The sequence below is a fragment of the Leucoraja erinacea genome, chromosome 15 (assembly GCF_028641065.1).
Source record: "Leucoraja erinacea ecotype New England chromosome 15, Leri_hhj_1, whole genome shotgun sequence".
Taxonomy (NCBI): Eukaryota; Metazoa; Chordata; class Chondrichthyes; order Rajiformes; family Rajidae; genus Leucoraja; species Leucoraja erinaceus.
Window position 1 is genome coordinate 23,988,321 of NC_073391.1, and position 24,533 is coordinate 24,012,853.

At 38.9% G+C, this 24,533-nt stretch overlaps 1 protein-coding gene and 1 non-coding gene across 2 annotated transcripts in view; one reads left to right on the forward strand and one right to left on the reverse strand.

The window, feature by feature from the left end:
• The window catches only part of atrnl1b (attractin-like 1b), a 704,553-nt gene extending 691,897 nt beyond the window's left edge, over positions 1 to 12,656 (forward strand). The window contains exon 29 of the mRNA XM_055646915.1: positions 10,977 to 12,656. Within this exon, the coding sequence (XP_055502890.1) occupies positions 10,977 to 11,101 (125 nt within the window). The 3' untranslated portion in view covers positions 11,102 to 12,656. The remainder of the gene's footprint in view (positions 1 to 10,976) is intronic.
• An 11,392-nt stretch (positions 12,657 to 24,048) lies between these two features.
• Positions 24,049 to 24,120, reverse strand: trnae-cuc (transfer RNA glutamic acid (anticodon CUC)). The gene has a single exon. It is a non-coding gene; the product is annotated as a tRNA-Glu (tRNA).
• Between the last annotated feature and the right edge of the window lie 413 nt (positions 24,121 to 24,533).

Sequence of the window (24,533 nt, forward strand, 5' to 3'; positions counted from 1 at the left end):
CCACAGGCCAGACAGGTTTGAAACTTGAAACTGCCTCTTTTTGTGGATTGGGGTTTTTTCCGTTGCAGCCAGCAAATCTGTCCTTTTAAAATATCCATGTCCTTATCCGAGTTCTTCCATAATTTTGGAGGATTTGCCCCAATAACTTACACAACCCAGGCACTTGGTAGTTTGACGTTTAGTGTTCACAATAGCCTGATGGTTGTTGGGGAAAAACTGTTCCTGAACCTGGACGTTGCAGTTTTAAGACTCATATACCTTCTTCCTGATGGCAGGAGTGAAATGAGAGCGTGGCCAGGGTGGTGTGGGTCCTTGATGATGCTGGCTGCCTCTTTGAGACTGTGCCACTTATAGATAGATCCCTTCTATTACGGGGTAGTCAGTACCCGTGATGGGCAGGGATGTTCCTCACTTTTGGTAATCTTCTTTGTTCCTGAAGTACATTGATTGTACTGTAAATCGTTACCTGGATATCAACATTGTAAAAAGTATTGCTCCAAGACATTTTAGCACATTTAAAATGGCTGGCCTGTAAACAACATCTGTACAATAAACAAGAGAATGATGCAGCATTCATGAATATTTATCCCACAGATTTTGTTTCCCTTATCCTCCTCTCAAAGTCGTCTATTTGTTAGGTAAACTGAATTTTGATAGAAACATATCTCACTACAATATAGTTCACATTGTGGTTTAAATATTAGATAATAAGTTTTTACTTAGTCGTATACACATATTCATTCTCTTTAGGGTAATTCATTTTGACTTTAAGTTCTCTGAGCAGATTAAGAAACACCTCCTTTACTATATGAACTACCTTTTCAGTTGTTAATTTAGTTCCTATAAAGAATGAAATGAAAAGTGAAACAGTACTTTCACTAACCATGAATCTTAAACAATCTTCTACAAGTAACACAAAGTTATTATCCAAATAACTAAATGTATTTGATTAAGTTTAGAAAATGGATCTCATGAAATTTCATCATTTCAGTATCTGTTCATTTGAAGGACTATAAGCACTCAACAATCTGATTATTGATTTTATTTTTCAAACTCGATAACAGCAGCTTTTTCATGTTGATATAAATGTAACACAATTGTTCGCTGTTGGAGAAGCCACTGACTTGATTGTCAATCACTTCATGCCAAAATCATATGTTTCCCCACATTTCAAAATATTTACTTCTTAATATCACTCTTAAGGCATTGTCATCAGGAACCTTTCAGGTAATTCCAGAATTACAAATCCAGGATTGACCTGGAAACATTTCCATGTAACAATGCCTTAAGAGTAATATTGTGCTGGTTCATTTGACAGGGAAATTTTCACATCAGTTTTATGCTGCACCATTGCTGTATGTAAATGTTCACAGCCATATTTTGCAATTTCTGAGATACAAATATCCAGACCCTATTGCCTTACCACTTACTGTGCAAAAGGCCACATCATTCAGGTGTAATGTCCCCACACAGGTGGTGTACCAGGAATGCTTAATGCCAAAATAAACCTGATGTTGTTAGTGCTGTGGTGTCTTGAAATTTTAAAGCATTATGCAAGTTATATATAGAGATTTGAACTATACTTAATTAAAATGTCATCAGTGGAAGTTGGATTTTCCCTTGCTGCATTAAATGGTTGTTATGTTTGCACTTTGCTGATTTAGGTCACCTGTAAAGAAATTTTGAAATAGGCTTAAAAAAATGGTTAAAATAGTCTTAGGTTGGGTTACACACAGCAACATATATTAAAAACAGAATCTGCTTGGATTTTATGTCGAAACAAAGAATTGCGGAAATCTGAACTGCAGATGCTGGTTGAAATTGAAGATAGACACAAAACGCTGAAGTAACTCAGCAGGCCAAGCAGCAGCTCTGGAGAGAAGGAATGGGTGGCGTTTCGGGTCGAGACCCTTCATCAGACTAACTGCAGATGCTGGTTTACACAAGAGGATACAAAGTGCTGGAGATCAGGCAGCATCTCTGGGGAATTTGAATTTGTGACATTTTTGGTCAGGGCCCTTCTTCAGACCTGACCCGAAACATCACCAATCCATGTTCTCCAGAGATGCTGCCTGACCTGAATTACTCCAGCATTTAGTGTGCTACTCTGTTTCTATTAACATTTAGTTCAGTATGAACAATAGTTTCTCCTGCTACTTGTTGCCATAGTGAATCCATGAAGATTAACCTTAGTTCATGTTGCAGGATCGCGACTGTCATTTCAGTTACATCAAGAGTCAGTGGTTTTGGCCATTCTGTTTCAGTATGTATTGCGATACAATGCCAGAAATCTCATCAACATGGATTTTAAGCTCAAAGCCACTCTTGCCTGAGACAGATAGTGACTTTGATAATGTATAATTTGGCAGCTCTTGCCAGGAGCCGACCTGATGCAACACGTCACCAAATGCTTCATACACATAAATTTCCACATTTTACCAAAAAGTGTCCACACAATATGAGAACTGACTCATGCAAAACTTTATTGTTATCTAACATTCTGAAGTGCTTAATATCACTATTGATAACGCAACTGTGGAATGATTGTTGATACAAAGAGCCAAAATACCTATCTAAGTCAGGCAGCTTCTCAGGAGAACATGGAAAGGTGACGTTTCTTGTTGGGACCCTTCTTGAGTCTAAAGAAAGGTCCTGATCTGAAACATCACCTATACATGTCGGTGCTGCCTGACCCTTCCTCAGTTACTCCAGCACTTTGTGTCTTTTTTTATAAACCGGCATGTGCAGTTTCTTGCGTTTCAATGTTGCTTCTGTGCATGCACTGGGGTTGCTACTTTGCAGTAAAGGCAAACAAGTTCCAGAAAGAATGTCCCTGTAGCACTCCTTGAACAGAAATGGCCAAAACATATGCAGGTTTTTCAGAAAATTTAGGGCATTGTTATTTGCATTCCATAAACTGCCAAGAGTTGTAGGAAATGTTGCTTTTGCAATTGCAGCCATGCTTTTAACATTTTCAATTTAAGAATAAATGCTATGCAACTGGAATAAGCCACTTAAGCAATGTGGTAAATAAAAGTAACATGTTTGAAATATCCTCTGCTGGTTTTACCTTCCCATTCATCATCCTCTCTTCAGCCCCAATCTCTTGTTTGTTTTCATGTTTTATATTTGCCATTAAGTTTATTTGTCTAATCAGTCAAGTTCCATCTATTCTATTACATTCCCCCCCCCCCCCCCCCCCCCCCCCCCCCAGGAGGAAAACTGCTAACCACTTTTCCGGATTCTGGTCTATGAGGAAACACTCGCGGGAACTAAACATTATCAGTACAAGAAAAAAATAGATTGTGTGGGAACTTTCTTCAAAATGAAGCTCGACTCAGGCTGTTTAACTTTCACTGTGAAGCATGAGATTCTCCTTAAAAAGATTCAAAGGAGACAAGAAATTGGAATAATTGCTTTCCTGCAATGGCACATTTACAGAGCTGCCTGGTTAGGGATCGGGGCTGTGTTGTTGCATTTCAGTTATGGTATTTCATAATTCATCCTTCAGTAACAGATTGAGCACCATGACAACTAACTGAAGTAAAGGCATCCAAAGACAGACATGACCTTTTGTTATTTGCCCCTCTGAATAAAATTAGAGATTGCCCTCCTTTATACAAGCACTTGGGCCAGTACCTCCCCTCTGCAGCCTTACGATAAAACTAATGTGGGGATATTATATCCCACTTGAGTCTGAGCAAAGATCCTCTAAAAGGACAAACGACACACCATGTCTGATAGTTAACTATTCTCTAAATTAAATAGACTTATTTGCTCAAGAGTTACAATTGCTTATGATGTTTATAAACCGATGTACGAGGTTGATCTGGGTGACCCCTGTAGCCAAGAAGTCCTTCTGAAAGCTTCCCTTAATCAGCTTTAGTCTTACTGATGCCACGTTATTGAATTCATAGTTTATCCCCTCCGTTTGATCTCATCTTGTTCCAAAGTACTGGCACCAAAGCAGAGTTGCAGTTATCCATTAAATATGCTGGTAAGAGGCTCATCCCATTGAGGACACTTAGGTGTACATCATCTGCTGTCAACTGCAGCTAATTTCAGGCTCTTAATTCTACCTAAAATAATATATTACTAGTGCTATTTTTGACTGCATCATTCAATGCTAGTGACTCTTGTTGAAACTCACCTTCAAAGGCTGCGATAGACTTTGACAGTTCTGAATCTTCAAACTTCTGAAAAAGCTTCACAGATTACTTTCCCAATTGTCTATCGTTTTCTTTTCCATTACCCTTTCCGCTGATCTAATCACAGACTTCAATTTCTGCAGCTGCTCCTTGTACTTAGTCCTGTGTAGTTGAGAATTCGATGTCTTTACTTTGTAGAAATGTGGGACTGTAATATAGAGGCAATAAAATATATTTGGCTCAAAGAAGGGGAGGATTAGGAGCTTATTTTCCTGACTACAAGGTACTTAGAAAAGATAGGGAAGAAAAATATGAGGAGATGGGGTAGTAATAATATTCAAAGAAAATGTTATAGCTCTGGAGGTGGGGTGTTGATAGGTCTAAGGCATATCAATTTGTTCAGATTCAAGAATCAGTTAATCAGTTGTGATATTAGCTGTCTAGTTGGAAAGAAAAAGGAAACCAAAGATGGACATGTACAGAAATATAAAGGAATAATTGAATGGTGTGGACAGAGAACTTAATTTTTCTAATATAGATAGTGTAAAAGGCAGGAAATGGGAAGGAATTTCCTAGTTCAGTATGAATGCAGAGGTCTCATCTGAATGCTCCAGTTCCTCCCACATCCACATGATTGATCCTGTAAATTGCTCCTACATGAGTGATAAAATCTTTGGGTAAATTGATAAGATTTTTGAGAGAATAAAAATGGAATGAATAAAGGATTAGTGTAAATAGGTAGTTGATGGTCAACATGGTCTTTGTGGGACCAGAGAACCTGGTTCCTTCTCGTATCCTTCAGTGGTCCAAAAGAGGGGTATGGCTGAATAAGGACCAAAATGGTTATTTTTATGCCAGCAGAGAGCATGACCTTGCATCTGATATTGCCATAGAAAAGAATGCAGCCAGAGGAAGATGTAACAGCGATATTAAATGTGATCAAAATAGTTTTTAAATAAGTTACTGACGAAGTTGACCCTTTAATAAGACTCAAGGACTTTTTAGGATTAACCATCAAGCTGGCTATATTCAAAGCTGAGTAGACACCTGCTCTCAGTATTGATGCCGATGCACACCACAGATGTCCTGTAGATGGTGCCGCATTGCATCAATTGTCATAGTGAATGACGCTGGGGATGAGGAGGAATCTCTATAGTCAGAGGGTGGTGAAAGTGGAATTCATTGCCACAGATGGCTGTGGAAACCAAGACATTGGGTATTTTTAAAGCGGGGATTGGTAACATCTTGATTAGGAAAGAGATCAAAGGTTGCGAGCAGAAGACTGGTTAATCGGGTTGAGAAGGTAAAATAGTTCAGCTATGATTGAATGGCAGGTTAAATTCAATGAGCTGAATGGCCTAATGCTGCTCCTATGTCTTTTGCAAGCATATTCCTTTGCAGCTAACGGAACGTCCTTTACAGTATTGTATTTTACATCTTTCGTTGACAACAGTGCATAATGGGAATTGTAGGTTCCTTTCAAAGCCATGCCATTTTGAACAACACAAAGCTATGAACTGCTAAAACAGTCTGCCTGCTGACCCACATTTGTTTTTTCTCCAAACAAAGGTATCAAAGGTATTTTATTGGTCACATTCACATACACCTAGGTGTAGTGAAGTGAAATGCTTCTTGCCATTTTGCAGCACATAAAAAAGGAATACAGACATAACATTAATAAGAGTTTTAAACATAAAGAACATCCCCCCACAATGGTTCCCATTATGAGGGAAGGCACAAAGTCCAGTCCCCAACCCCAGTTCACCCATAGTCGGGCCTTTTGAGGCCTCCACAGTTGCCTCTACGGAGGCCCGATGTTCCAGGCCGTTCTCGCCGGGTGATGTTGCTCCGGCGTCGGGAGAATCCTCTCAGCGGCTTGGGAACCCTGGAACGGCCACTTCCGTACTGTTCCGTACAGTGTTTTGATATAATTTTCATTCTTGTTTTGAAATTCCTCCAACTCCTTTCCAATTGTTAACATCTGAGATATTGGGGCTTATTTAAATATTGGCACTTTCTCATCTACTTTCATGGTACTGTCATTGGTGGAAGTCTGAGATTCACTCCAAAACCTCTGTGCATTCTCTTTGTAAGATATTTCTAGAGATCCTAGCAGGTCTTTCGAGCTACCGATCAACTGCCTTAGATTTTCTTATTTGCTTAATGTCAATTGGGGTGGCACAGTGGTGCAGCAGTCGAGCTGCTGCCTTACAGCACCAGAGACTTGGGTTTGATCCTGACAATGTGGTCATCTGTGTACTTTCTCCCTATGACTTTGCCCCAGAAGCTTCCCACATTCCAAAGATGTGTAGGTTCGTAGGTTAATTGGCTTCTGTAAATTCTCCCTAATATGTAGGATTGAACTAGTGTAAGAGTGGTCATGGTCAGCGCGGACTCGGTGGGCCAAATGGCTTGTTTCCACGCTGTTTCTCTAAACTAAGCTAATCAATTCTTCTTTGATAATGGTTCCTGTAAGAATGCTTTGGACGTTTTGCTGCATCGAAGGTGCTGTGCAATTGACGTTGTTTTTGTTGAGATCAGCTAGGTTAGAACATTTTATCGACTAACCCTGGAACCTTCCTGTCCTGGGTGACTAATGGATAAACATAGACGACCATTGTGTGGGTGGGATAGCCTCCTGTTCAATTCTGCATGTGGATGTGTTTCTCCAATTGATCAACCTAAACTACTTAAGAATTAGGCTGACTGTAAGAGTATTTGAAAGAGAACATCCTCAGGGAATTAAAAGTAAACTAACATTGTTCCTCTCGGCTCCACTGAACTTGAAGATCAATATGATTCTACACATAGAGTTTCACTTATTATACTTTCCATCTTTGAAATAGTATTTTGGTCTGTGTCGTTCCTGGCAAAGATTGCAAGGGAATGATACGTGCACAGAGATCTATTGTTTGCCCGGCAGGTGATAAGACCCATGGTTGTGTTGGGACCATGGCCAATGATTCTGGGAGGCAGACATGGGTCAGCAAGTCAGGTACAATAAAATGCCGTCTATTAATCTTCAACGTGCCATCTCAAATAATTATTGATTATGATGTTCTAACTGCTGCACTGGAATTTCCAAACATTGGTTCCTGTCTATGGATAAAGATTAGGAAAGGAGTTGGTGCTCTACCATAACGAGTGAGGAAATGGGGCAGGTATTACCACAGATGAGTAAAGGTACTTGCTTGGTCTCCTTACGCATTTTGCAGTGGAGCTCAGGCACACCTCCCTGAATTCCAACCCTTATGCCCATCAATGGTGTGGATGTACCCTGAGAGAGGAACTCTCGGTCCCAAGGTTTTCTCAGTGCTTGGAAGATATGTATCAATGGAGCAGGATTTCCAGCCTTGGAATAAAGAATCCAAGTCTACAAATCAACTCTCAAGGCATTGAGAGTTGAGAAAACAAGGCATGGCTGGTTGTAAAAGCAGTGAGATAGATTTTAACAGCTTAAAATCTCTCTGACATTCGTTGACATTTAAAAAATATATTACACCTTCCCCATCATATTGCCTCAGCCGAATATTGGAGTGAATGGTCTGAAAAAAAGTTAAGTAAAAGTGTCTCAGAAGTCAAAATAAGATTAGTATTGTCCCCGGAATATGCTCCCTCAATATGGTCATGATTGATCATTTAGCTCAGAGCCTCTTTCCTGCAGATCCTCTTTTTACCTGAAGACGTGCAATGGGCCTTTATTGTCACGTGTACCTAGGTATAGTGATATTCCTTTATTGAAAACAGTTCAGTAAAAGTTTTACTATATATAGGCAAAAATGATACTCAAATATAAGAGTGTAAGAGTAGTAGATTACACTGGGGCAGTACACTAGAGTTGGCATATTTCCGGCACTTTCTTCCACCTTTTCAGGTTCAAAGTTGATAAGAATGAAAGAGTCTTAACTTAACCACTAAGGCCCTTTGTCCTGGCAGCGGCACTGGGTTGGAGTTGCAGGGGTCGGCCTGGCCTCTGACGACGCAGAAGTGAGCCTCCAGCTCGTTCATCGATATTCCTTTCCTCCGCCACCATCTTAAAGTATTAAATTGCGCTCTGACTGCATACACTCTATCAAGCCATGCAAGAATGTTATATTTATGTACTGACTCTAATTGGAATTATACTTATGCTCTGCCTCTTCCTGACAGGCTGGTTATCACAACTGATGCCATGCTATCTTAACCTCTCACTTTACTTTCTAAATTTCATCTCACCAGAACCCTCTCCTGACTATTTCCACTAAAATCTAATCTACGCCCTTAGATAATTTGTCCCAGGCTGATTTAAGTACTTATTTTTACCTGGTACAGTTACTAGTGCCCCGAATTAAAATTCATTTCTTTACACCATTTTTGTTTGAGGTTTACATTCATCTGTCTGACTTCATTGATTCAATGCTAATTTGCCCATGTCTTCACTAGTAATTGGATGATTATCACTTTTACAGTTTGGCTTCGTACATTGGTCTCTAACAATTCAATTTCCTTCAGTGGGACCTCGTCCTTCATCTATGTTATAACCTATGTTATATGTTCCTGCATGGGGAATGATAATTGAATTTTTCCCCTCTCACTTCATGTTCCTCTGCAGTCCTGAGACCATGTCATCAACTCTTGATAGGAGTAGGCAACATATCCTTTGGGTCTAGAATAATATCTAACCACATATTTATACATTTAACATTTTTGCAACAATCCTTTGCACTGCTCCTTTTCCCTCCACGATGTGTTGCCCAACCTTTCCTGTGGTCTCTGCTTTCATCGACACAGAATGCAAGATTTATACCTCTGCACTACAAGCACAAGTTTGGGCCCTTCAGTCTGCAACGCCTGTGTTGAACATGTTGCCAAGATAAAGTAATCTCAATTCATAGTTCATTCCCTTCATTTCAATGTGCCTATTTAAAAGCTTTTTAAAAGCAGCTATCATACCTGTCTCCATCACCACCACCCCCGGCAGCTTGTTCCAGGCACCCTCTCCACCCACGCTGTGTAAAAAGAAAGCTAGGCTCGTAAAATTCCATTAAACGTTGCCCCTCTTACCTAAAGCTAGGCCCTTGATTCTTTGACAATTCCACCCTAGGAAAAAAGTTCTGACAGTCTGCTCAATCTATTCCTCTCATAATTTTATATACTTCTATCACATTTCCCCTCAACCTCCAGTGCTTCAGAGAAAACAATCCAAGTTTGTCAAACCTTGCCTTGTAGCGAATACCCCCCAAATCCAAGCAACATTCTGGTAAACATCTTCAGCACCCTCCCCATAGCATCCACATTCTTCCTGTAATGGGGCAACCAGAACTGCATGTAATACACCAAATGCAGACAAACTAAAGTAATATAGAGATTTTCACAAGATATGGGCAAGATCGTCATTTATTGCCCATCAATCTCTTGCCTTTTGTCTTATGATGATCAAACATCTTTGGGGAATTAAGACATGAGTCACACACTGCAAAATTAGCTACTATGTTGACGTACTGTTGTTGCGACAAGTTGTGTTAAATCTGGTCTGTGATGACATTAAGACATTGATATAGGTGATATTAACTGTTTAATTGCCATGTGTACAAGACCTCAAAATTCTCACTACAGCAATACTAGCACATAAAACGCAACAACACAACAAATAAATTTACAATGAATCATAAGTTATACTAGGTAAACCAGCCCATAATAGTTCAAGCCAAAGTAAATTGAATGTCAATAGATGGTAGTTAGATGATCTTGTATGAAATTGTGAAATTATCAATCCTATATATTTTTTCACAGGTTCCTCATTGATCACTGTATTGTTAGAAGATATCATGCATTATGCCATGGTTATAGTTTAGGGGTTATAGCATCATGGTATTCATGATTGTATGATGGTTTAATTAATCTATTAAAATTATTTATATTGTATCTGCTGGATTCCATATTTATATAAAGATTTAGAGAATGTTAATCATTATTATATATAGTTGTACAGGTCCTTTTGTAGTTAACTAATATAAACAACATATCTGTGCAATATAAAAAGTGACTACTTCTGTGTATATACATGAAAGCTAAGAATAATTATTTTATTGCTTGGTATTCATCTCACATTAAAGAAAATGAATTATGCTGAAAATATGCTTTGATCCAGAGCTTCACCCCAATGGCTAGCTTATTTTAAAATAACGTTTCTAAAACAAATGTTAAGCCATGTTATATCAAGTAAAGTACTGCTGGACTAAATTTAGAGAAGAATTCTGTAACCCATGTGTTAACACATGCTCAAATAACCAAATGTTCTAATCTCTGCATCATCAAATTCACTTCTGAATTTAAAGTATCTCTTTGACCTCTCTCAAAACTAGTAACTAAAATACTTCAAAGCATTCCAAACGAATTGATAAAATTAGGTGCCTTTCAGATATATAGCTGAAATGCTCACTTGAAACCGTGTATTATACGGAAGACTTAAACTTGATCTTCATTTATATTTGTCTGACCAGTGCTTATGTGAATCGTCTTGGCGTAGTTAATGACGATCCTTTAGACCTCAGATTTGAGTAATAAATGGTTGCTCACTTAATTCTATTGCTTTAATAACTGGAAACAGTGCTGGACCAGGTAACGCAATAAATGGATTTCATAGGGTGATTTGTGTGACATTCTGAAAAATGATCTTCAGTAGTGACCTGATTTAATGGAAATCAAACAGCGTGGCCATACCAAACACACTATATCGAAGTCGGAGTGGATGGTCTTTTCACTGTGGTATTATGCAGAGTGGTGACTGGAATGTAGTGGAGCCTAATAGAACTCCAATTCAATCATTTCTCATTTTTGTGTTTGCAGGTCTTGCAATAGCCAGTGCACTTATAGATATTTCACAACAAAAGCCAAGTGAGTGCAAAGAGAAGACTTCCGCAGTTAGGAACAGAAAGCAGCTCCCTCCAACACATCAAGGAACTTGTGTATAAAAACATTAAAAACTGCACTTGTTTATTCTTTCAACTGTTTTCCTTTTTGATATGGCTTTGATTTAAAGCCACCCAGCAGCCTCAGTTTTTCAAGAGGCGCCAAGATAAGAATATTATTAGAAAATGTGCCCTGTCATCTTCATATGAAGTCAGTGATGGGTCCTGTACCGACCGGTGGATAGAGGTCACACACGTCTTCCACACTGTTGGTTTGATTTATTGCATTTTCACACCATTAACCATGTTTGTAAATATGATTGCGGAAATAAAATTAGATATGTTAAATGACCACAGATGTTATTTTCATTTTAGCCACATGCTGATGGCAATTGATTGTGGTTTGAATAACTATCAATATTTAAGGATGTTAAAGTATTAATGCAAATGTGTTAACAGAAGAATGAATGTTTTTGAAATATGCAGTAGTGCAACCGGTAAATGTGAAGGGGGAGGAAAGAAAGGCATAAATATTGATGCATTTGTTACTGTCCCTGAAGTTTCCAATTATTTTCATTCTGAAGAGGTCATGGAATAATTCTGTAGTGTGCAGTTTGATTCATGGTTACTTGCATGTTACAGTGGTGCTGAATCAATAATTAAAAATCCATTGTATGTTAATCATATGAACAAAATATACATCTGTTGCGATTTATGATATTCCTGGATTCTGCGTTTACATTCTTAGGGAATGCATTAATGTATTTTACTGCTCTCTCGTCATTTTGAATCAGGAGAGCATTTGTAAAAAAATATATTATTTATTGCAATCATCTAAGGGAAAATTGTACATAACTACATTTTCTTCACAGTTCCATTGCACATTTCCTTTTTGGTGGTAAGTTGACCAACAACTAACTTTGATAAGCATTGATTGGCATGATAGCAAAGAAATGAAGGACACAGGGTAGAAGAAGCAAGTGAATCGGTGGTCTGTTTTTCAATTCCTAAGTGGTTTAGATAACTGATATGATTACATTACAGTTTCACTAGGCAATAAATTCTACAGAATTGTTGTATTTTCTTTCAGGTAGGAAATAATTCTTTTTTCATACATAAAAATGCAATAATTCTGCAACTGGAACAATCCATTCTACAAAATATCTGTTCTGATTTTCATATTGCAGGTAAATTTAGCAGAATTATAGAAGTCAATGATCTTGGACTACCCACGCTACATCGATAGAAAAGGTTCTTTTCATGTAACATTTGTGTTGAATTGCACTGATCTGTGGGAATTTAGTTCTAACCTGCAATGGAATCACTTTTAAGTCATGGTGTATTAAGGACAGATGAAAGCTCCACTGTTTTCACGTCTCATAGGAGTTCTGTGATTTTTTTTTTTTTTACTGATTTATGTCTTGCCACCTAATTCATTAATTTGTAAATTTGCCGCATCTGTAAATACACATCTGACAGCATCAGTCAGGTGATCGCACAAAGAAGTATTTTACACTGAAATGTTTAGATTTATATCATTAAGGAACAGCTCACATATGTTCTGGACCAATGTAAAACAATTTTGAAGCTTCAACATAATAAAAAAAATCTCAAATCATTTTTTTTCAACTTTCTTTCCTGTGTCATGGAGAAATTCTTTACCATGTTTTTTTTCAGATTTGTTTTCAATTGTCTTGGCCCCGGGGATGTTAAAAGACATAAAGCTGAATGTGTCCATGAAATGACAAAATAGAAATTGTTGGAGAATGTGGATCAATGTTTTACACTTTGAGGTTTTTTTTAATATTGTACCTTGAACAATGTTACCAAACTCATCTCACACATAGCAATTGGACATTGCAAAGAAAATGGATTCTGACCAATATACAGCAACTTGCTTGTTTTCAGGGTAACCCTAGTCGAGGAACAATTCAACAGAAATAGTGTAATTATAACCATACCAACAATCTGTTGCACAGATTGAATCTCTTCACGTGGTTTGCAGAGGGGTGGGTGGGTGGGTGGGAGGAAGTGGGGGTAAACTCCTCTCAGAAGCTAACATTGAAGGTTTAGTTCAAATGGCGAGGCCAGGCTTCACTGCGGAGAAACTTCAACAAGTGAAGATTATCTAAAATCTACGCTCCACAAGCAACCGATATAATGCAAAAGTATGATTTTTTAAAAGATTTGGCGTTCACGTTTGCGCCAGACAAGAACATCTGCTGATCAAATACACAAGGATCCACACAAGAAGGAAACATCTTGATTGTCCAGAATTCCTGTCACAATTTTTGTTAACAGTTTTCATGTTGACATGTAGAGGGCATGTTTAAAGTGAAAGGAAAAAATTTAATAAGAACCTGAGGGGCAACTTTTTTCATACAGAAGGTTGTAGGTATATGGAATATGCTGCCAGAGGAGGTGGTTGAGGCAGGTACAACAACATTTAAAAGACACCTGGACAGGTAAGGAAAGGTTTAGAGGGAGATGGGTCAACTAAAAGCCTAAAGGGCCTGTCCCACTTTCCCGAGTTACTCACGAATTCTCCCGAGTTGTCCCCTTGATTCAAACTCAGAGAATGTCCGTAGCGAGTCCGTAAGAGGGTGTAGCGAGTCCATAGGAGTCTGTAGATATATCGTAGCGGCTCGTTATGCCAGCCATAGGTAAGTCCGGACGTTTTTTCCAGCATGTCAAAAAAGTCCATGAGTAAAAAGATAGTCGAGAGGAGGAGTTCGTAGATCACAAAAATCTTGATTTTTTTTTAGGCCCTTTCAATTCGGCAGAGGACTCGGGAAAGTGGGACAGGCCCTTTAGGCTCTTCGGCCCAATTTGCCTATGTCGACCAAAATGCCCATCTAGGTTAACTGTATGACATTATAATTCTACCTGCAAGAGTATGTGCCTTTGGCATATGGCCATCCCCAATTTTAAAACATTAGTAATGCTGTTGTTTCAGACTTCCATCTTTGGCGGTGGGTTGGTAATCTCACATTCCTGTCTCAGTTTCTTTGTTCTTGCACTTTCCAAGTATATATTTCTGATATCCCTTTATCTTTCAGCCCTGTGTTTCTATATTCTATAATGATGCTCTAATTTCACCTGGTTCTCGGTATATTGTTTTACATGTAAAAAATCCTCAAGCTGCCTCTGTAATCTGGATGCTCTCATTATCCCCTTTTCTCCCAGGCACACTTCTCTACTTTTCCTGTGCATTCTCCATTTCATCATCTCAACTTGATGACTAGAGGCGTGGGTTCGTATACCACTTCTGACACCATGTAAACAAGAGAGTCACACGATATATAATCCAAGATCATCTTTAATCGTTACGCAAACTATAGCAGTACAGCAGATTGTTAGTTGTCAGGGCATCCTGACTGCTTCCAGAACCGAGCAGTAAAGGAAGTGGGTGTAAATATAAATGGTACAGTAAGGTGGGGTTAGTGATGCTAACCTATTATGATTGGTTGTCATGCATAAACCCATCTACAATCCTCTTTCATAATGTCTTATGTCTTTCATAATCTTCAATCTGTTTGTGCAGTGAAGAACCATTTTTCTTTTTTTTAAAGAAAAAGCTTTAAAATATCGCATCTCTGATTCATCATTAGATGAACAACAGGAGATCAAGCAGTTTTAAAGTAAATGGTATAATTTGGCACTGTTCCGTGAATTATTTTGTGTGTGTACACACTGGAACAGAAGGATCACTGGGCAGATTTGGATGAGTACAAAAGGAAAACTGATTTCCACTTGTGATGCAATGTATTAACCTTCCTTCATTTCTGCACATTTGGTTAAATTAAAATATTTTGTAGGGAAGGGGGTGGAAATAACGAGTGAATAGAATAAACAATAGATAGAACAAAAGCGCAAATTTAGTTAATGCTTCACTGCTATCACCAGCCAAATTTAATGCTGTGCTAAAATCTTTCTCAGACTAAGAGCTCGATTATGGGTCCAACTGGGACTTAAAAGACATCATGCCAGCTATTGCTTACTTGCTGGTGCTTGCCAAGGGATTTCCAAATGTTATTCCTAATGCCTCACTTACTAGAAGCCATTGCTAATTCCCCATTGAATTCAAACTGAACTGTGATGGGATCCTGCTGAGTTGCAAAAGCTACAATATCTATCCAAGATATGTCTTGAACTATGGAGTTAATGGGATTTAAATATTTTTTGTTCTGGAAAGGAAGTTCAGCCACATATAATGTCCTTCAGTTAAATGTGATATCTTTAAGATTGTATTTGACAAACATTATTTGGGGGGGAATCTGTGAAGATATTGAATTAGTGTCTTATTACAACAGTTATTTGCAGAGATGCTGATAATTTTAACATGAAATAATCTTAAATGTAATGTTAATCATATTTAACTTGGAATGCAATGTGCTCCAGGTACATCTTTTTGCAACCGGCTAATGTCTATGGATTACTAAACTTAATTTGGTCTATTATTGTTATGGCATTAACCAAATTATGATATCTTAGGAAATCAAAGTTAAAATTATATTTGATCAGTGGGGAAAAATGGTGTAATTCATAGTTTATTTATTTCCTTCTTGGCAGATTAGAAAACTCATGAAGTGATTTTGTGAAAATGTGCTGTAATGTACTCTGTGAGCTTCAGAGAAGAGTGACCAAATTTATGTTTCCACTGTGTGCAAATGTCAATAACGTTCCCAAAGTGAAATAGCGATCATGCATTATACATTAAAGATCATGCCTCACTGTCATTTTCATCTGGTGGAGAGAAAAGTATACTAACCAGAACAAAGTAAGTGTGGTTAAGAATCTATCAGATAATTTGGACAGAATTGTTATTCATTTATGCAGTCTAAACAAAGAATGGAGAATATTCTCCATGCATTATCTAAACCTAAACCTGTTCCATATTTTGTATAATTTAGCAAATTACATTTCCTTTTTGTTTGCTGGTTATGTTTACTCCACAGATGATCACAGTAAAGATTATATGAAAGCGTTGCTAATGTACAACACTTTCAATGCTTCTGGGAAAATAATTATTTTCTCCATCTACAAACTTTATTTCACTCTCCTAATATTATGGAGTTCACCTGATGTGCATTCAAAAGAGGTGGGATTCCGTCTTGGGTCGCACGTATTGTAAACTGCTGAAACTGGAAGATCTAAGAGTCAAATCTTCTCTTGTTCTCAAGTTATCTAATTGTATTTTTAATGAGATATTCCAGCTGTGCACATTTATACATTCCTGCCTTTCAAATTCTTCAACATTGACTGAGTGGAAGGAGTCTGTGGTACTGGAGGGTTGTTGTACAGATTACAGGTGTGAACAGTAGTGTGTTACAGGTTTCAATGCTGGGACCACAGTTGTTTATTATTTATATGAATGATTCAGATGACTGTGATTAGTAAGTTTATGGATGCACCAAAATTGATGGTACAATGAACAGTAACAAATATTATAACAGGATTTATATGAAGTGCACAAGATGCACAAGATATGAAGTGCAAATTATATTTAACTCTGACAAGTGCAAGGTATGGCAGTTTGGAAAGTTAAACCAGGTCAGGACTTGCACTGTAAATGGAAGGGTCCTGGTGTGTTGTACAGCAAAGAGACATAGTGATGCAAGTACATACTGTAGTTCCCTGAAGGTGGCGACACAGGTGCACAAGGTGACGAAGGTGTTCGGAATACTTGCCTTCATCAGTCAAGGCATTGAGTACAGGAGTTGAGGCATCATGTAACAACTGTTCAAGTCGATGGTGAGATCACATTTAGAGGACTGAGTGCTGTCCTGGTTGCCCAGCTATCGGAAGGATAGTGTTAACCAAAGATCTTTGGTGTTAACCTGGAAAAGGTGCAGGGAAGAATCATTAGGCTTTTACTGGGACTGGGGGTGGGGGGGGGCTTGAGTTATAAGAAGAAGTTGGATAGGCTGGGCTGTTTTCATTGGAGGTTAAAGGATGAATATATAGAGGTATATAATCATGAGGGGTGAAGATAAGCTAGATGGTCACCGTCTTCCCAGGGTAAAGGAACTTGATGCAGTATAACTCCGTGACTCTCTGGCTGATATATTCGCTAATATTAACTGCAGCCAATCAGAATATCAGAGGTACTGGTAATGCATAACTGCTATCAAATTTACATAAGTAATTACAAAATTTAAAAAGATTGTCCAATCCTTATTCATTTGAATCCTTGGGCCAGATGTTAATCTCCCATCAATACCATGATTTGACTTTCTAATGCAAATATTTTGTGCCATAACCCAATAGAAGTATGAACATATGTTGTGGCATTTGGAGAACCTTGATGCATGGTGAGGCTGGCTATTCTCAAGTCTGAGAGATAATATGAGGAAAAGAAAGACTGAATTCAGAGCTGAGAGGAACAAAAAGACAATAAATAAAATATTAAAAAATGTCACCAATCATAAAGTGCATCCAAAAATGAGATAAAATAATCAGTTTAGTTTATTGTCACGTGTAACCGAGGTACAGTGAAAAGCTTTTGTTGCGTGCTGACCATTCAGCAGTAAGATGCAACATGATTACAATCGAGCCATTTACAGTGTAAATGCATAAGGGAATAACGTTTAGTGCAAGGTAAAGCCAGCAAAGTTCGATCAAAGATAGTCTGGAGGTCTATTGAATTTATGTGCCAAAGAAGTTGATTAGGACTGCAATCAATTGCCACTTTGTTAAACCCTACAGCAATCAAAATAAATCTTGATTTTTAAATATAATGTCAATCTCCACGTATCCACTCATGACAGCAGCTCTACCTCAACATCAATATCTCAATAAATTCTACTGTCCAACTACAGACTTCTCATCTGCAATTTTTCATAGCCAAACCGGATTGTTTATTATCTTGATGCCAACCATTAATCATGAGATGAGGTTTGGACTACTTTCCTACCCCAGCACCTATTTCCACCTCTGTAATATCACTTGACTCCACCCCATCCCTTTCTCATCTGCTGAAATATTCATCCATTTGCTGCTTCCAGACTTGGTTTCTTTATTCTAATGCATTACTGGCCACCATTGCACAGACCGTGAAATTGAGGTAATCTAAAATAAATCAATTGCAGTCCTAGTTTGTTTGTTCTATTCACTCATCATACATGGGTAAATTGGCTTCCAGTTAAGCAGCACCTTGAGTTTAAAATCCTCATCCCTGCTTTTGATTCACTCTTTGGCCTCCCAACCAGCCCAATGTCTCTACAAATAAGTCCAGACCTTCAATTGGCGATCCTTCAATATTGTTTTCTCATGCACCCCTAATATATTTTACTCGTTATGGTGGCTATAACTTCAGCTGTCAATGCCTACAGTATAGAATTGCTTTCTTCTCAACCTCAATATCTCTACATCTCTTTTCTCAAAGATCCTCCATAAAGCCTTCCACATTAATCAATCTGCCCTAATGAAGCCGATGTCATGTCAAATTTTGTTTGATTATGCTCTTGTAAAGTACTTTGAAACATTTTATTACATTAAAGCATACTAATGCTTTAAAGTACAAATAGCCAATTAATGTACAAATTCAACAACTACAGGGTAGCTCAGAGCAATATTGCACTTGTACAGAATGAGCAATGGCCAAAAATTAACCAGCAAGTTCTGAAGCTCAGCAACTCACAGAGCTTCTCTTTATGAAGTTGCTGTCCAATTTGTGCATTGATATTAGAGTATATCATTAACGTAATTACATTTTTCCAGCAATCTTATTATTCATTTTCAGATCTGTCCAGAATTTTGCTTGTGAACCAAATACCTCCAAAGTATGCTATAATTATTGTTTCAGAATGTGTGCATTTTGTTAAAAGAATGATCTGCTATTTGAAATGCAAATTTGCAATCTGGAAAATTAACCTGCAGTCCCTTTTAGGAAAATGCAGTCCAACAAGTTACACGTTGCATGATAGTGTGCAAGTTGATCTATGTGTCACTGTGAAATCACTCTCACTGTGGTAGAAGTTTGTCTCGTGACTCTCTCTGAAGAATTGCACAGAAATAGTATCCCTTCAGATTTTACTAAAGATATGCATTGGCGTAATTCATTCTCAAATTTAAAAACGAATGGAAGAAAACTTGAATTCCCTAACAACTACATCATCAGGGGAAATAGGGTTGTGCGCACTTTGAAATCAACAGTCAAACAATATTCCATTTTCTAAATCAATTATTGTGGTTTTCCCTTGGACACAAAGTATAACAGATGTGAATGCATTGATATGAGGGTGATTCAAAATTAGCTGTCAAAATTAACTTTTCCATGGAAGCAATCAGGCAATGTGTGAACCTCTCACAATATACTGCGACAGCTAAGGAATAATCTTTTGTGTCAGGCTTGATTTAATGATACTAGTTTCACCTTTGAATATTCTCTCCTGAGACTTGAGCTGTTTAATCTAGGGTAGCTCTCAGTGCAGTACTGAGATCCTCCTACATTGCCAATGGTGCTGTGCTGTAGAAGAGACATTAAAGTCTGAGAACATAGGAGTTGAGAGCAGCACTAGGCCATATGGCCCCTCAAGCCTGTTCCATCATTCAATGAGATCACAGCAGATCTGCTTTAGCTTTTGGCTCTACTTCCCTGCCTGTTCGCATAACTCTTGATTTCCCCATGGACCAGAAATCTGTCTTGGCATAAATATTTTCAATAAAGGAGAACTCTAATGATTCACAATGCTCTGACAAAATAAATTCCTCCTCATTTTTGTCTCCATTTAGTCTGAAAGGACACTAGTACATGAAGCAATAGAATTCTGTGTTGAGTGAGATTTTGGGCATAGAAAATACTCCATAGCATTATGTAAAACCAGTATGAGAATATCCCAGTTTCCTGGCTAGCATTTAAATAGTTATCTGTGTAATTGTCAAGGTCAGGTCGGGAGTGGAGTTCCCCACACCACGTGTACCATGTAATCCTGTGCTACCTGCTCCATGGTCACATAGTCGGTGACTAAACCGTCTCCTCCACGTGGTTTGCCAGGTGAGGAGGGGGCTGTGGACCCCCAGCAGGACCAAAAACAAGACCTGCCAAAGGGCGGATGAGCTCCTAGTGAGCCAACGGCCATCCACACTTCAGTAGAAGTTGCAATCACTGTCGTACATAGCATTGTAAGGCACCGTGCCCGTTGATGTTTTCAACAATGATGATGTGTAATTGTTCATTGTGGGACTGCAGATATTTCCTGCTGTGTTTGCTTCTATAAAACATTGACTACATCAAGAGTACTGTGAAAGACTTTGTGATGTCTACAATCATGAAAGACACTATGTGATGTAAACAATATGGAACTGCTGATGCTGGAATCATGCGTAAAACACAAAGTGCTTCAGTAACTCACAGGGTCAGGCAACATCTCTGGACAACCATCCACGTCCTTCAAAGATGCTGCTTGTCACTTTGTCGTATAAACTCTTAAATGTTCACGATAAACTTTATAGAGATTCCATCTAATTCACTTTCTGACCCTCATCTTTTAACAGAATGATGGAATGACAGGACAATCAGTTCTTTGGATGTTGGGGAAAGTTGACCTGTGTATGTTTTGGAGTAATTAAATGTGAATAAGCAATGATGCAATGTGCCAGTACCAAGTTTGACATGAAGTATGTGAAGTTGATAAATCCTTCATATTCACACAGGCAGGTGGGAAATGACTAATCACCTAGTGTGTTAAAACATGAGTTCAGGTATGTCATCCAAGAGTATCATTCATAGTCTTAAAATATGTTGAAATGGTTAACACCGGAGTGGGATTCATGTTTAGTGACAGGATTTGTTTATTATTTGAAATTGGAACATCAATATTCACAGGATTTAAAAGTTATTTTGATTCTCTTTGGGTTTTGCAGTTACTCTGTACCAAGTAGAAAAAAACAGGTGCAAGTTAATCACCTGCAAATGCTATAAATACCCTGTTTTCAAGAATATAAGCAGAGGGAATAAAACCAGCACGACATTTACATAATACAACAGTAACCGAAATTTCCAACCCAACAAGTCCCTTTCGTTATTCTGAGTGGCTGTGTAAAGTTTTATTCAATGACTTATTTACAGTGCAGTAAAAGGCTTTACTGGCAATGTCATAACCCTGGCTCATAAAACAATTTCTACCACTAAAGCATTATATAGCACCCGAAAGCAAGTATGGTAATAAGGGACAACAAAGAAATGAACCAGCAAAAACTCACCCAACACAAAATTCTGCTGTTACTTGCAAATGCTTTCAGAACCAGGCAATCTTTTTACATGGAAACAATTATTCCAATTGTTACTTCCCCATGGGCTGTGAAGTATTCAATGCATTACTATTAATAATCACAGACTGTGGCTCTGCTTTTCTAAGTTGAGGTGCTGCAGTTTTGCACAGGAGAAACATGCCACTGTAAAAGACAAATTATAGCAATACGCCTCTTTAATGACTTTGATTGATTTACTAAGTTATAGTGCTTGGGGAAGATGGAACTTAATCATTATTATTACGGCTTAAATACCTGGCTCATAACTTTACCTGATTCTTGCTGTAAATTCACACCATGGTAAGAATTAAAAATATATATTTTGAATCATAAGTGGCAGGTTATATCAGAGAGCTCTGATATTAATGACAACATGGAACAGTACAGCACAGGATTGGGCCCTTTGGCCCACAATGTTTGAGCTGAACATGATGGCAAGTTAAACTGATCTCATCTACCTGTACATGATCCATATCCCTCTATTCCCTGCACTTCCAAATGCCTATTGAAAAGCCTCTGAAATGCCACTATCGTATCTGCCTCCACTAACACTCCTGGCGATGTGCTCCAGACGCCCACTAATCTCAGTAAAAAACTTGCGCCATACATCTCTATTAAACTTTCCCTCTCCCACATTCATTTCATGATACTGAGATTTAAAAATAGAAGCTGGTTCTTAGGGTGGATAAAATGACTGACGGATAGATTATTGCATAAACCTTATGCCAGGTGTGATTTTGTTAAATGTATTGTCTTCTTGAGAAACTCCCCATTTCAGCTAGCTACTCAGAAATGTACCAAAAATTAGAGAAAGGGAGGACTTATCTTGGATGCCAACACAAACTGGTACCCCACCACCCGAGAACTCGAATGCACATATCCAGCTGAGAGCAGGGTTTAAGTTCTGATGCGAGTCTAATAATGAAATTGGTCCTAAAGGATGGCAGCAAAGCTGCCTGGATTAACCTTTGCTGGCAAAAATGAGAAAGGGAAACCTATCACTTGTCCACCCAGTCCATTCTACTGTTCTGCTAGTGACAGCGAATCTGTTGTGTCAACAGAGCAAGCAGCTACATCGCATGGATACTGGTTCTCTCTCTCGTCATTTAAATTACTGTGAGGCACTCAATCCTGGCAAGGTAATAGCCCAGCAAATTTAGCCACCTGAAAAAAAAAGGAATTTTATTTGTGTTCTGTAGAGAACAGACAGATATGATAAATGGTCCTTTCTTTTTCTCTCCTCCTCTGCTGTAATGCACCATGTGAAATGACTTTCAAGCAATATTTTTCATATTCCTTCCAGGCGTTAAAATTTTTGACCACGCATTTTATTCTCTAACACTAGTGTGTGCCTTTATGTGGGAGCATTAATCGCCCTGCAATTAAGCCATGTCTTCACGCACAGAAACAGGCCAGATGAGGAAACAGCCCCTGGACAGGATAGTTTGGGTTCAGGAAGGAAGCAGTTCTTGAAACTGATAGACTTTACTTTAGACTTTCGACTTTAGAGATACAGAGCGAGCCAACAGGCCCTTCGGCCCACCAAGTCCACTAACATAATCCTACACCCTAGGGACAATTTATAATTTTACCAAAGCCAATTAACCTGAAAACCTGTACATCCGTATCCGTATAGACAGCACCCATAGTCTGATGATGAAGCTTTCTCTGCAAAACCTCTAACTTCACTGAGTGGACAAGCAAGGCAATGCCATGATGCTCTCCCAGGCCAACATTCCTTATTTTGAAGTCTGAGACATGAATGTGTGTCACTTCCTAGCATCCCCCCCTCCCCCCTCAGGGCTCCAGTCACATCAGTCCAATCCAAAACAGCTCCTGCGATTACCCATTCCCAAAAGCCTTCTTCTCAAGAGGCTTGTTCTCAAGAATTTTCACTTAGAGGGTGGTGGATACAAGGAATGAGCTGCCCGAGGAGGTAGTTTTTGCAGATACTATAACAGCGCTTGGACAGGTACATGGACAGGGAGTCTGAAGTAGGTTCCCGACCGGATCCATGTTCTCCAGGGATGGTGCCTGACCAACCAAGTTATTCCAGAACTTTGCGGGGTTTTTTAAGGTTCAGAGTGATATGGACCAAATGCAGGCAAATCTTAAATGGGGTATCTTGGATGGCACGGACAAGTTGGGTCAAAGGGCCTGTTCTGTGCAGTATAACTCAATGACTAGTATTGCTTCAAATCCATGCATTTTCTCATTTTATCTTTTCTGATGTTTCTGCCATGCCAGCCATAATTTAGTTGTTGGCACTCCTGCCTGACTCAGATAAGTCCCACTTCTTGAGCAAGGCTGATATCTTGGAGCCAAATTAAGAGATTCTTGCACCTCTGCAGTTGATGCTTTTGGATGAGACCTTCAACTGGAAATGTTTCTGATCTCTTGTTTGGATGGAAAAGATCATGTAGCATTACTTTAATGAAGAGGGGTCATTCTTGATAGCTTGGCCAGTAGTTGAAATGAAATGAAATGATTGAAATGATTCAATTTATTGTCATTGTCAGTGTACAGTACAGAGACAACGAAATGCATTTTTAGCATCTCCCTTGAAAGGGAGACACAGGGCGTCGCGGTGTGCCCGCGCCTGCCGCCGTAACATTCCATTACAGGCAAAGGTGGGTGAAGTGTCTTGCCCAAGGACACAACGACAGTATGCACTCCAAGCGGGATTTGAACCGGCTACCTTCCGGTCGCCAGCCGAACTCTTAGCCCATTGTGCTATCTGTCGCCCAAAACGTGTGTTCCCTGACCGGGAATCGAACCCGGGCCGCGGCGGTGAGAGCGCCGAATCCTAACCACTAGACCACCAGGGAGCTCTGTTGCTGTCAACATAAAGGTATGATCAGATAATTATCACACATCTGTTCGGGAGAGGGAGCACAGGAGGATGAGGGCTGATCTTTATAAAGGTGTACAGAATCATGAGTGGAATAGATCGGCTAAATGTACAGAGTCTCTTGCCCAGGGTAGGGGAATTGAGAACCATATGGCATGGGTTTGAGGGGGTAAAAATTTAATAGGAACCTGAGGGATATTTTTTTCATACAAAGGGTGATGGGTGTATGGAATGAGCTGCCTGGGGAGGCAGATAAGGCAGGAACTACCACAATATTCAAGAACCATTTAGGCAGGTACATGGATAGGGAGATATGGGCCAAATGCAGTCTGATGGGACCAGTGTGTATGGGACATTTTAGTCGGTGTAGGCAAGTTGGGCTGAATGGCC